The 13,201-nt window shown below is 54.5% G+C and overlaps 1 protein-coding gene across 1 annotated transcript in view; it reads right to left on the bottom strand.

Moving 5' to 3' along the window:
• Positions 1 to 3,884: 3,884 nt before the first annotated feature.
• Positions 3,885 to 13,201, bottom strand: part of GAS7 (growth arrest specific 7) — a 298,944-nt gene continuing 289,627 nt past the window's right edge. Inside the window, exons 14-15 of the mRNA XM_004709184.4 lie at positions 11,667 to 11,765; positions 3,885 to 10,782 (exon numbers count right to left, since the gene is read on the bottom strand). Of these exons, the coding sequence (XP_004709241.2) occupies positions 10,669 to 10,782; positions 11,667 to 11,765 (213 nt within the window). The 3' untranslated portion in view covers positions 3,885 to 10,668. The remainder of the gene's footprint in view (positions 10,783 to 11,666; positions 11,766 to 13,201) is intronic.

Raw genomic sequence — 13,201 nt, 5'->3', positions numbered from 1 at the left:
TCTCCTCCCCATGACCCTTCTGTAAGGGGATGTCCAGTTACCTACAGATGGGCTTTGGGTCCCCACTCGGTACTCTCCCTCATTCACAATGATATGATTTTTCGTTCTTTGATGCCTGATACCTGATCCCATCAACACCTCGTGATCACACAGGCTGGTGTGCTTCTTTCATGTGGGGTTTGTTGCTTCTCAGCTAGATGGCTGCTTGTTTACCTTCAACCCTTTAAGACTCCAGATGCTATATCTTTTTTTCCCCTTCCAGATGCTATATCTTTTGATAGTCGAACACCATCAGCTTTCTTCACCACATTTGCTTATGCACCCACTTTGTTTTCAGGGATCGTGTCAGGAAGGTGAGCATCATGGAATGTAGGGCTTCTCTTAAAACAAGCTGGTGGCTGTGAAAATCAGGTCCGTATGGCTGGGACCCCTACCCATTTACCAGTGGAATGTACTGTGGTGGCGGCCTGCATTTTGCTGTGGTTCAGAAAAGCTATGCCGTTTGTATGTCAAGTACCAGTTAGTTTGAAGCAGCCCTAGTGGTGCAGTGGTTATGCGTTGGGCTGTGATCCAAAAGATCAGCAGTTCAAAACCACCAGCTGTTCTATGGGAGAAAGATGGTGCTTTCTACTCCTACAAAGAGATACAGTTTTGGAAACTCTGAGGGGGCAGTTCTGCCTAGTGCAACAGGGGTGCTATGAGTTGGCATCGACTCAATGGTTTTGGATTTTTGGTTTTCCAGACTAAGACTGACTAGGGAGAAAGGCCAGGTGATCTGCTTCTGAGAATTTGCTATTGAAAACCCTGTGGATGGCAAAGGAATATTGTCCGACTCCCTTATTTTAAGCAAGGAGGAGAGATCAGTCACTGGAGGATGACGTCATGAGGTTACCTGAGTCTGGGTTGATTTTGTAACAGCAAACAACTGCTGAGGAAAAGCCACTTGCTGGGCCCACCTTGACCTCGCTCTCTAGGACTGAGAGGCTGGAGGTGCTCATGCACTCCCCCGACCACCCGACTTCCACCGTTGTTCCCAGGGGCTCATAACGGTCAATCTCAAGAGACTTCCATGTTCGGATGTGTGTATACTTATTAATGCTCCCTGGGGAGCATTCCTGTGAGCGAATATGACTTCTTCATAGGGGCCCTCTCTCTTCTAGACCTTTGCCATCCTGTAGCAGGTGCTCTTAAGAATGGTTAGTGATTGGGCAGTTGCCACACCTGGAAACAAGCAGCCATCAATCCCAGGCTGTATGTTGGAATTCCACTGGCTCAGGTGCTTCCTTGCAGGAGGATGCATCCCTGGGGGGTGGGAGAAAAGTGCAGCCACAGCCAATGCCCCCTTTTTGCCTCCACTCCCAGTGGGTTTCCACTGAGTCCACTCCTGCTCATGGCGACCCCTATGGGTCAGAGTAGCACGCTGATCCAGAGAAGGGGAAGTAGATCACCAGGCCTTTCTTCCGAGGCACCCATGGGTATACTTGAACTTCTGGTCAGCATCCGAGTGCGTTGAGGGTTGTTGGCACCATTTACAGCTTCCTTCTTTCTCCAGGAGGTCTGGTCTCCTGGGCAAGGATCCCTACTACCGTCAGGGAGGAGCTGGGGTTGCTATGGTCGTAGAAAAAGCTTAGGAGCAAGGAAAGTTTGCCCTGGGTTCAGGCAAAGACAGTCAGAGGCCCGGGACGTTTCTGCCCTCTCCTAAGGGAAAGGGAGGAAGCGGGTCAGAAGCAGCCTGGTACAATCCACATTCCTGGGGTCGCCGTGCCCTGAAAGGCCCACCTAGGACGGGGGCCCTGCAGCAGCTGTGTTGACGCTGCTGCTGCAAGTGAAGGGTCACGACCAGAGGTTTGTTTGCAAACCTGCATAAACATCTTCTATCCGGGCCAGAGTTTATGCTCCCGAAGCAAACACGTTGTTGGAGATGAAATGCGGTCTCCTGGGATTTGTGAAGTTGGCGCCAAGCAACAACCCGCAACGAGCTGGGATGGGTTTGAAGGGAGGCCTCAGGGAATCTCGGCGTGTCTCCCCCTCTACGTCTTTCCATGAAGGAAAAACATACCCCGCCCAAAGACACCCCCCACCCCCACCCCCCATTCCCCTCCCTTTCCCTGCTGGGGGCGGAAGGATAAACGCTGTGCTCCTAGTGCGCCCTGCGCACGGGCAAAAGGGGGTGCGGGTGGGTGGGAGGCAGCGGGCTGAAAAAGGGGTCTGCCCTGCTGGGGCACAAGACCCTGGTACTCAGTCGCTCAGAAGGCCTCCTCTAAGCCACCTTCTAGCGACTCTGCCACACATCCCGGCCCCATCTCTCCGGCACTTGTCCGTCTCCAGAGTCTGGCCACCCCTCCACCCCCCCCCGGACCTCCTGTCACTGCCCAACAGTCATCCTCCAACCCCCAGTGGCGCCGAGGGACAGAAAAGAGTCGCCCCTCTGGGTTTCCGGGACTGGAAGTCTCTGTGGCAGCAGCGGAGCCTCGTCTTTCTCCTGCCGTGCGACTGTGGGCGTGAAATAAGGATGTAGTGGTCAGCAGCTCCGTGCGTCTAGACCACCGTCACAGCGGGCCCCCTGCAAACACGCCAGATCATGGGCTCTTCCCCTGGAAGAGCCTTCCTTCTCACCAGCGAAACGGCAGTCCTTCAAAGGCTGCTCTTCCAGAAGGTTCCCGTCTCCGCTGTTTTCCCTCTGTTCCTCTGGCCACCCTGCAGGTCCTGAACAGGTAGGCAGAGCACGGCCTTAGGAATTCTACCCTTGTCGTCCCTCTGCCTGGAAGCTCTTCCCTACCTGCTGGGCTCACTGACTTTTTGTGCTGAAAAGCCATTTTCATAACCACTTAATCCTACTGCAAGAGATTCCCGCCATCCCTGGGCCACGCAAGCCCCTTCATCCTGCCCCCAAGTGTTCTTTCGGTAACAGCTCCCCTTAATTCGATTCCGGTTCGTGGCCGTGTCGCGTGTGCAAAGTGGACCTGCGCCACGGGCAGTCATGGCTGTCACCTTCCCAAAGCGTTTCTTCCCAGGCGTTCCTTCAAGGTGCTGTGGGTGGTTAGAACGGACCGGCCTCACTTTCCCTCCGGTAGCACCACCCGGGGAATTCTTAACGCCTCCTCCACCCACAGCGCATAATTCAGATCCTGGGCCGTTGGTTGTTTTTTCTTCTGTGTCGCTCCCCTTTAGAATGCAAGCTCCACGAGGGCCAGGCTCTTCAGTAGTCCAATGCACTGCTATGTTCCCCCCAAAACACCACCAAACTCACTGCGGCTGAGCCAACTCCAATTCATCTGGGCCCTACAGGACACAGGAGAGCGGCCCTGGTGAGTGTCCCAGACTGTACTTGTCATCAGAGTACCAAGCCTCGTCTTTCTCAGGTGGCCGGGCGTTTCAGCAGCCCAGCACAGACCCACTACAGCACGAGATCTCCTGGGTTCCAGCACCTAGAAGAGAGTCTGGACTATATGAGGGGGTTAAAAAAATTTCCATGTTCTTTTAATTCCATTTTTTTCCACCAACTTTTTGAAGCCCCCTTACAGTAGAGGCTCAGTAACCATTGAATGAATGACTGTGAAAAGGCACCCTAGCCAGGGCTCCCAAAGGGCTGAGCGAGGGGTCAAGGACACAGGGCTGGCAGGAAGTCACCTGGGCAAAGGGGCTGGGCTAGAAGTGTGATTCCAGCATCTTAGTATCCAACGGGGTGATGGTGCCCAGGGTGAACTAGCCATTGCTCCTGAGAGACTGGGAAGCATGTGTTTGTGGTGGTGAGGGTGGCATCCCTCCAGGAAGGACCGACTAGCTGGGCCCTGTGTCTCTGGATGGTTTATTTTACATGGGATGAGTCGGAGCATCTCAAGTGTACACATCAAGCCAAAGAAACAAATGCCATAGCGGTGCACTTCCTGATAACGCTTTATAAGAACGCAGAACAATCATACAGAGCCAACGCCTTCCAAATGGAAACCCTTTACACACTTCATTCTTTAGCATCAATACACACAAATGCTGTTAGGAGGGGAAGGGGGGAGGGATGGGTTACAGCCTCCATAGGGATCCAAGTTTTAACAGTGTAATTTATAAATTATGTCACATCCATTTCTTATTTACTGATACTTACTGACCGAGGCAGCCAGAGGATGGAAGGGTCCACCATGTGGAGTAAACACATTTGTACAGGGAGAAGGAATGCTGGCAAGGAGACATGGCTATTTAACCATTAAAAATGTATAAAGTATTTAGCAAAAGTTATGGAAAACAGACCAAACAAGCAAAGTTTACTTTGTTAGAAAATTCCACTTTAATAGAGTTTGCTGATGTGCTTGTGTTTGTGTTTGGTCTTGTGACCACCATCTCCTTCGGGAGGGAAGAGATGCAGACGGGAGCCCCTTTGTCCCCAAGAATGGTTGCTGTTCCTCCTGTGTGTCCTTTGATTTGTACAGCTATGGGGAGGCCTGTCTCCAAGGCCCTGCCGCTGTCAGCAGAACCTGCAGGGGAGGGTTGACCTGTGATTGAGGCAGCCACAGAGATCCAGGGAAGGACAGGACTTAACTTCAGGTGCGTGTTTCAAATGAGGCAGCTGAGCAGGGCCAGGAGGTGGCCTTCACACTTCCAGGCCAGGGCACTTCCTATGGGGCTGTGTGCTTTTCTTCTCTGTCCATGTCCCACCCATGGACCAGGACCTCGGACACCTCTGTCTCGACCTTGATACAAAATGTTGATGGCCTTGATCCCCGACACACAAAGATGAGGAGTCCAGGGACAATCACACCCTTAGCCCAAACCCACTTGATGAAGCGGTTCCCCCAGCTTCTAGAGGGACAGGAGGACACAGCATGGACCTGTCTTCCCTATTTGCTCCCCCCACCTCCCCCAAATACGCTGCAACAAAGGGCTGGGCCCATCCCCTTCAGGAATCCGACAGCAACAAGACTCTTTTGAATGCAGAGGGCTCTGCCTGGCCAGTCTCCAACCAGGAGGGGCCCTACCGCATCGAGGCTTCGTGTCCCACCTTGAGACCCTGTGGACTCTGATCTCCTGGCCATGATCTCTACCAGGCCTGGGTTCAAGAGTGTCTTGAGCTCATGTGGCGAGGGCCTTGGTTGACTTCCCGGGCTCACTTTCCTCTAGGCAGCTCACCATGAAGACATGGCTTGGGGTGTGGTCAGGTGAGGAATAAGCCCCTAGCCCAGCATCATCTGGCTTTATCAGAGCCTGGTTGTATCTCTGCCACCAACCACGGTGGCCCGGAGCAGGCGAGGGCATTAGTCTAGCAGTGACAAGAAGTGCGATCTTCAAGCCTGAGGGGTGCGTGTCTGAGATCCTTGGGCTTGGGAGACCACGACTTTCAATCTGGGGTTCCAAGAAGGAACTAACTCAGAACAGCATCTGGGATTCCCTCCCTCCATCTGGGCACCCCTACCCCAGGGATGGATTTTATGGCGCTCTGGGCACATGGTGAACAGCCCTGGTGTCACTGCAGGAGAAACACTGAGCTGCTCACCCACCAGGGCAGTGGTTCAAACCCACCACCGGCTGCTCTGCAGACACAAGATGAGGCAATCGATCCCTGGAAACACTAACAGCCCCAGAAATCCCATACAGACTTTGAGTTGGAATCGAACAGATTGACAGTGGGTTTGGGGTACGCACACTGTGCAAGGTAGAGAGAGGAGCAGACGGGACCTAGATTTGGTGTCGCATATATAGGCTGCATCACTGAAGGGGACAAGGCAGAGCAGGTAGCTGGAGGCAGCCTGACAAGCCCTTTAGAACCCATGCTTTTGTGGGGTGAAGTAACAGCAATCCGAAAAAAGTCACAAGCAGTACAGAGGCCAGGCAACTGCCACCTGCCTCACAGACCCAGATACAAGGTCAAGGCTGGTGCTGGTTGGAGTGAGCCCCACAGGAAGGTAAGGGGTTTGCTTGCTAAGATGCACATTTCAGGTTGCTGCAAGAGGTGGGAGAGGACCGAGTTCCCAGACCCATTTCCACGGCCTGTCAGCACCCTGCACTGTCAAGAACCTAAAATGGACCGAAGAGCAATCTGAGCCCAAGAGTGGTGGGTGGGCATAGCTGGCATTGGAGCGGGATTCCTGGAGGCAATCAGGGGGTAGCAGGTGGCAGGGGGTGGTGCAAACAAGCCGAAGACTCTGGGCCAGAACCGTCCACAGCATTCCTTCCAAACACATGGAAGCAGTGTGGCCTACCACGCAACGGACTGCTGCTCACCAACGTAAAGGAAGAATCGTCCGGGTGGTGTAGATGACGGCCGCATTCTCCTGCCAAGTGGAGGGTTGTTGGACTGAGTCTACCCAGAGGCGCTGCAGAAGAGAAGGCCTGTCTATCTGCTTCCCCAGTTACTGAAAACTCAAAAGGAGCACAGTTTGAGTTGGATACCCGGTGTCACACAGGTGGCAGTTGCCTCAATGCCAATGTTTTATGACAATTGAAGCGAGGTGTGCACAGGGGAGACTCAAGAGCCGTGAGCCGCGTGAAAACAGCGCGCCTTCATCAGTGTGATGCCGTGGCGCTGACATCCTCAAACCAACCAACCTCTACGGGGAGAGGAGGTCAGAAAACCATTTCATGACTGCTTGCCAGGGGCCCGGGCTGGGAGGAGTCTGGCCACAAATGGACACCCCGACATGGTTTGGAGGGACCAGAGGGGTCTCAAGACTGTCAACGTTCACAAGCATCTGCCTGGGCGGCACCAATGACTTAGCTCAAAGTGGTTGTTGGAACTCACCCAGTGCGCAGAAAAGGGGCCTGGCCAATTTGCTTCTGTAGTTACGGCCAAGACCCCATGGAGAAGTTATGCTGCCACCTACCAGGTGGCAGGAGTTAGAATGCACTCGGCGGTAATGGGATTTGGCTTGAATATGCTGCAGGTGGGTTTTAATGGACGGGTGACCTCAGCATACCTGGGGCGGGAGGTCAGTGGGCCTTGTGCAGACAGGGAGGCCTATGGGGCTGGGATGAGGGAAGGACGCTGCAGCTGCTGGTGTAACACTGAAGGGCTTTCTTGCCCCACACAGGGAATAGGCCTTGAGAATCCCATTCGGCTGCGAGGCAAAAGGCCAGCGGTTTGAAACCCCCAGCTGCTCTGCAGGAGAATGAGGCGGCTTTCTACTCTCACAGAAACCCACAGGGGCAACTCTCACCTGTCCTATATGTTCACTGTGAGTCAGCATCGACTTGATGGTGCTGTGGATCAAGGGCAAACACCGCTGGAAGTGAGCCCACCCAAATGAGCCCCGTCTGTGGCCGCCTCTGAGCTTTACCAGAAGGGCCTCTGACCCAGCCCAGCACTTGTATGCACCAGGCCATTGAGTATTCTGCACACTGGGAATAAAAGTGAACTGGCTAGTTGGTGAAATGCACATCGTTTCTTCTTGGTTCAGCTAAGAACCAGTCCCCGTGAATTTGACCTTGCTTCCCACTGCAGAAAGCCATCCATGGCGGCAGGAGGGAGGTTGGTCCCCAGGCAATGCCATTTTACAGGCCCTCAGGGCATGCCTGAGTCCTTCCAGCGGTGGGTCACCGTACTGGCAAGTTCCAATACTGACCGCCGCGCGCCCTTGAAACATCGGAGGGCAGCAGGTGGCTTCTCCGGCAGGTTGTTGTGGAAACTCACCTGGGCCAGCATTAGCTGTGGAGACCCCCACCCTCCTCCCCTTGAAGGTAGGGTCTCACAAAACTAAAGACAACCATGTCTCCCAGGTAGGAAGGAGCAGGCGGCAGCAGCTGGCCCGTTCCCAGGAAGAACCCTGACTCACCTACTTTTGAACAAACCCAGCAAACCACCCCTCCCTGAAGAATCCACGGAAGCACAGGAACCACCCCCACTAAGCTATTGTGTGTACTTCCCCCCCATGTGTGCTCAGAGCTTCTAGACTTCATGCCACGTTGGGTTTCCCTCCAGGAGAACGGTGGGCTTGGCCAGAGTTATGAATTCACTGCCATCTCACCTACTTGCATTTCACTACTCTTCTTTGCAAGTGGGGAGTGTAAGAAAAATTTTTTAAATGGAATTTTGCAATTGAGCTGCAGGGGGTGGGGGGCTCTGGTGCCGATGGGGAGGGCTATGGGGGTAAGATGAGAGCAAGCACCCCTTCAGCCACAGGGGTACAGGCCTCACGGCAGTGGGTTATATCTTAGCTTCCTAAAACTGTGGGTCATGACCCCCCCATGGAGCTGTGTCACTGAATGGGTGTGTGTGCGTGTGTGAAAAAATTGGTGACAATAAAGGTTTTGGAACAGGCAACCACCAGAAATGAATTCAGGTCACCTGCATCACGAACCTGAGGTGTTTCTGGCATCGCATGCCCATCTTGTGAGTAGAAACAGTTTCAGCAGCCCTGGCTTCTTTCATAGTGAGGGAGCCTAGTGGGGTGACAGGTACATTGGGTGCAGGGTTGTTCTTTTACATAAAGATCTAAGCAGGCAGTCCCCTTGTGCCCCGGAGAAGAGAGAGGCAGGGCAGCTGGTCTGACATGCACGCAATTATATTCTCAGTACTCCGCGCTGCCCCAAGTATCTGCTGAATAAGCAAGTGAGGGACTGGATGTACAGGCGCATTAGCATGATGGAGGGGGTCTCTGAGACCCTGGATTCTGCAGAGAGAACCTGAATCCCTGGAGCCACCCGATCCCTGGAGAGGCAGCTACACAAAGCAAGAGAACGCAAGCTTCCCTGAAGACAGGGCTGACTCTGTGCCCAGACCTCAGCACCCTGCAAAAGGGGTCCAAGAAGAGGCTACAGGTGCCAGAGGGAAAGGGCGGGGGAGACATCCCTGGGGAAGAGACTGGAGAGAGAAGCGTGAGTGCTCCCCATTCCTCCTCTTGACACATTGGGGAGCAGAAGCCTCAGAGGGGGGCGAGAAGCCAAGGTTAGACTATCTGGATCACTCCCAGAGCCGCTGGCTTTGGGTGGTGCGGGACCATCCACAAAGTCGTTCAGGACTAGTACCCACTTTGGAGGTGGGAAGTAAGAGAGACTTTTGCCCAAAGTGACAGCTGGTGACAAGGCCCAAACCTAGCTATGGCCTCCATCCTGTGGACCGCTCCCTCGGGTGACCTCCGTGTTGACCAACGCCTTCCCAAAGGCGGGGATGCTTTACTAAGGGAAGAGCAGAGCTTGGGGTTAACTTGAGTGTGCTAGACCCTTCTCCAATAGAAATGACGGGAGGGCAGCTCTGTTCTCAATGAATGAAAGACTTGATATAGATCATCAAGGAAACTCATATGGACTGAGAGCAATGCCACTGATTTGGGCCCTTGGGCATCTGCCCAGAGGGTTAGATGGCTGGCTGCCGTCTCTTTAATGGAGAAGATGGGAATGTTTGGATGAAGTGACTTTTCAGGACTTTGGGTCTGAACACCCATTATGTGACCTCATCAGGTGGCTTCACTTCTCTGGATTAATAGGGTGCAGACGTGTCTGCCAGGATTGTGACAGGGAAAGAATGGTGAGCAACAGTCTGAGGGCAGCACTGACCGCTTCCGATGCCACAGGCTTTTCTAGAAGCTGGAAGATGGCAGGGGGGTGGGGGACGGGGGTCAGCAACAGGTGTGAGAACCTGGGAGGTGCAGAAGGAAACCAGAGGGCAGGATGGCATCCACTGTCAGGCAGGTTACAGCCTCACGAACGCAGCCCACAGAGAATTGGCAATGTCGTATGGTGCCCACCATCTAACCCCCCCACCTCCTCATGGGAAACAGTGTTACCTAGCCCAGCCATGCCCAAGCAGTGCAAGCCATCTAGAAGCTGCTGAAGGCTCCTCTTGGCTCAACTCCCTCAAAATAGGGCCTTGTCCCATGATGAGCCCGGTGCGGGGCAGGAGCTGGGATGGCCATAGCCAAGCACCCTGGTTGCCACGCAGGCTCCAGCGGTCCTGCTGCAGTACTGGCCGCCGAGACTCCACTCGCTCCTCCTTTGGACCCTCCTCAGCCAGACCAGTTCGCCATCTACCCAGAGCTTCCTCTGCAGACACTGGACAGGGGTGGGGAAGGCAGCAGCCAACAGAGAGGGGTGGGGTGGGGTTTCGGGAGTCGTTGTCACCAGGAACGTCTGAGCGAGTGGAAAATGGAGAGGTGGGCTGATTTGCAGGATGAGGTAGGTCCATCTTGAATGCTCCAGGGCTCACCCATCAGGACAGGAGCCCAAACCTTCTCCCCAAGATTCCTGGTGGCAGCAGAGGAAAGCTAGGATGCGGGTTGGTCTCAGATGGGAAAGCACTACGATGCCAGGGGGTGGGGCACTGCAAAGGATTCTGGAGTGGGCTGGTGGGCGGTGCTTTGGACCCACAATTCGACCCCGATGACTGGCTTGGAGATCGAAACCTCCATCCCTGGTGCTGCGAAGCGCATGGGATGATCGGTCGTAGGCGTCCAGGGGCGCAAGCCTGGGAGACAGGCGGCCATCCCACTGAGCTCAGCAGGGACCACGACGTTCTCAGAGCAGCAAACACACAGGAGGTGGCGAGCAGGGGTGGGCTTCAGCCTTGCAGACAAGGGCTGGGCTGTGGGCCTGGGACTCCTGGGGAGCTGGAAGTCCAAGTCCAGGTGGTTACCCCTCTGCAATAACCGTCTGCAGTACACACGCTCCCCTCCTCAGCAGGGACCTGGACAAGGGGGAGGGGGCTGGCAGCCCCGTCAGCAGCAGGCCCCGTGGGACCCCCGCCCCCTAGATCTCCATGTCCACGGGGCGGATGTTGCCGGTCTTGTTCTCTCTGACCCACAGCTCCCTGTCTTTGGCTGGGTCCACTTTGCGAAGCAGTTGGTCCACAGGCTCGACTGTCTGCAAGAGACACAGAAGTGGGGGAGGGCACTGTCAGACAGACGTCTTCTCTGAGCCAGCTGCCCTGGGCCTTTGTGCTCATCAGAGGAGCCCCTCTAGAAGGCTCTGGGCTGAGGGACACAAAGAGGGAGGGAGGGAGGGAGGGAGGGAAGGAGAGAGAGAGAGACAGAGAGAGAGAGAGAGAAGAGATGGAAGGATTGCCCATTCAGACTCTGCCTCTCTCCGCTGTGCACCATCTGAGACAGGGTCCTGACAACGCCCACCCTCATCCATGGCATGACCTCGCCCGCTTGTCACCAGAGAAGAGTACAGACAGAATTCAGTTTTCGGGCGGTGGGTGGGTGGGTGGGGGAATGAGGAGCTGATACCAAGGGCTCAAGTAGAAAGCAATGTTTTGAGAATGATGATGTCAACAAATGTGCACATGTGCTTGACACAACGGATGCCTGGATGGATTGTGCTAAGAGTTGTATGAGCCCCAAATAGCATGTTTTTAAACGCCCCCCCCCCCAAAACAAAACCCTCAAAGACTCACTGCCATTGAGGAGCCTCTGACCCATAGCAACCCTATACAGGACAGAGTGGGACTGCCCCTTGTAGGTTCACTGAGGCGAATTGTGGGAGTAGAAGCCCTCATCTTTCTCCTGCTGATGTGGAGATCAGCTGATCAACACCACTCTCTTTCCTCCGCGTGGCAGCATCTCTGCGTACTGACCCCCCACGCGTGAACTCCCAGGGAAATCTAGTCAGCGGGTGCCAGCTCCCTGCTCACGGCCCTCCTTCAGGGCAGGTCCCCTGGTGACCGGTCACTGAAATGGCCATGGTGTGGCAGCAGTGGCTCTCCCCAAGGCCCTACTGGCCTCAGCCCGTGGGCAGGAACTCACACTTTGGTTGAACATGTCCGTCTCGTGACGCAGCTGAGTGTACTGACACAGGTGTTGCCGAATCATCTCGACCCTCTCCACCTCCAGCCGCTCCAGCTCCTGCCGAGAAGCCCAGAGACCTCTGAGCACATCCCCTCCACCTGGAGACCCCTCCCAGCCAGCAGGCCCCAACCCTTTCTGCTCCCTCTCCCCACGATACTGGTTGCCTACATCCTGCCAGGCTGTGCCAATGTCTGACATGCCCGGTGCCACTTCACCGGGTCAGGTGAATAATCTAGATCATTGGTTCTGAACCTTCCTAATGCCTTGACCCTTTAATACAGTTCCTCATGTTGTGGTGACCCCCCCCTAACAATAAAATTGTCTTCGTTGCTATTCATAAATGTAATTTTGTTAGTTATGAATCGTAATGTAAATATCTGATATGCAGAACGGATTTCCATTGTGACATATTGAACAAAATTAAAGCATAGTGATTAGTCACAAAACAATATGTCATTACATGTAATATGTATGTATTACACATATTTTCCGATGGTCTTAGGTGACCCCTGTGAAAGGGTCATTTGACTCCCAAAGGGGCTGCGACCCCCAGGTTGAGAACCGCTGATCTAGAAGCATGAGAGGGGCTTGCTCAGTAGCGAGGGCTGAAGGTGATGATGATGGTGATGGTGGCAGCAGCTTCGATGTCCTGGAAACTGAGCCTTCTAAAAGCAAGAGCTTCCTGTACATGGCTCAATTGTTCGCAGAATCATTTTGTGAGCTAAGTACCGCATGGCAGTCTTATTTCCCAAGCAAAGGGACTAGCCCTTCATCTGGAAGCACCCCGTGTCCTAAGCACCCTGGAACGAGCGGAGGATGTGAGCTGTGAGCCTGGGTACAGCCTGATCTTGGCCAGGATATTGTCCTGGGGCAGACCCACCCTAGGGCCCTGACATAGGCGCTTGCATGCCTCCAAATCTGGGGTGTTGGCCTTGGGCCTCTGCTGAGCAGCCTCCTCTGACTGCCTCCACACCAGGGCTCCCCGGGCACATGGGGGAGACGAGAGGGCAGGGAGTGCCGTGCTCAGTGACAAACGCAAGAGTGGAAAGACTTTGGAATTCAGGGGGTCAGGCTGGTCTGCACACAAGTAGGTCACCGCCCAGGTGATTAATTGGGGAGGAAGGTAAAGCAGGGGGCTTAATTAGGAGATTAACCAAGAGGAAAACTAGGTCACTGTCCCTGTAATCTACTCGGGGGGCCAACACCTGGCACAAACAAGCAGGTTCGTTACTGATGGGGCGGGGTGGCTTGGGGTGGGTGGGGGCGTGCAGTGGATAGTGAGTTAAGCGCCAAGCATGAGGTCTCTTTTCCTCAGTGGTCCGACGGCCCTCACACTCACCACAGTTCCTGTCTCACCAACGAGGCCACCAGAAGGAGATGCTCACTCTTCGCAAGAAAGGCCTAGGAAAGTCTGAGCCTGGCCCACACACCTTGAAGGCTCCCCCACTTCCTGATGCCCCTGACACACACACACACACACACACACACACACA

Source organism: Echinops telfairi, unplaced genomic scaffold (genome assembly GCF_000313985.2).
Source record: "Echinops telfairi isolate 266 unplaced genomic scaffold, ASM31398v2 ScPeMD7_2010;HRSCAF=2546, whole genome shotgun sequence".
Taxonomy (NCBI): Eukaryota; Metazoa; Chordata; class Mammalia; order Afrosoricida; family Tenrecidae; genus Echinops; species Echinops telfairi.
This window is presented reverse-complemented; position numbering and strand designations above follow the sequence as displayed.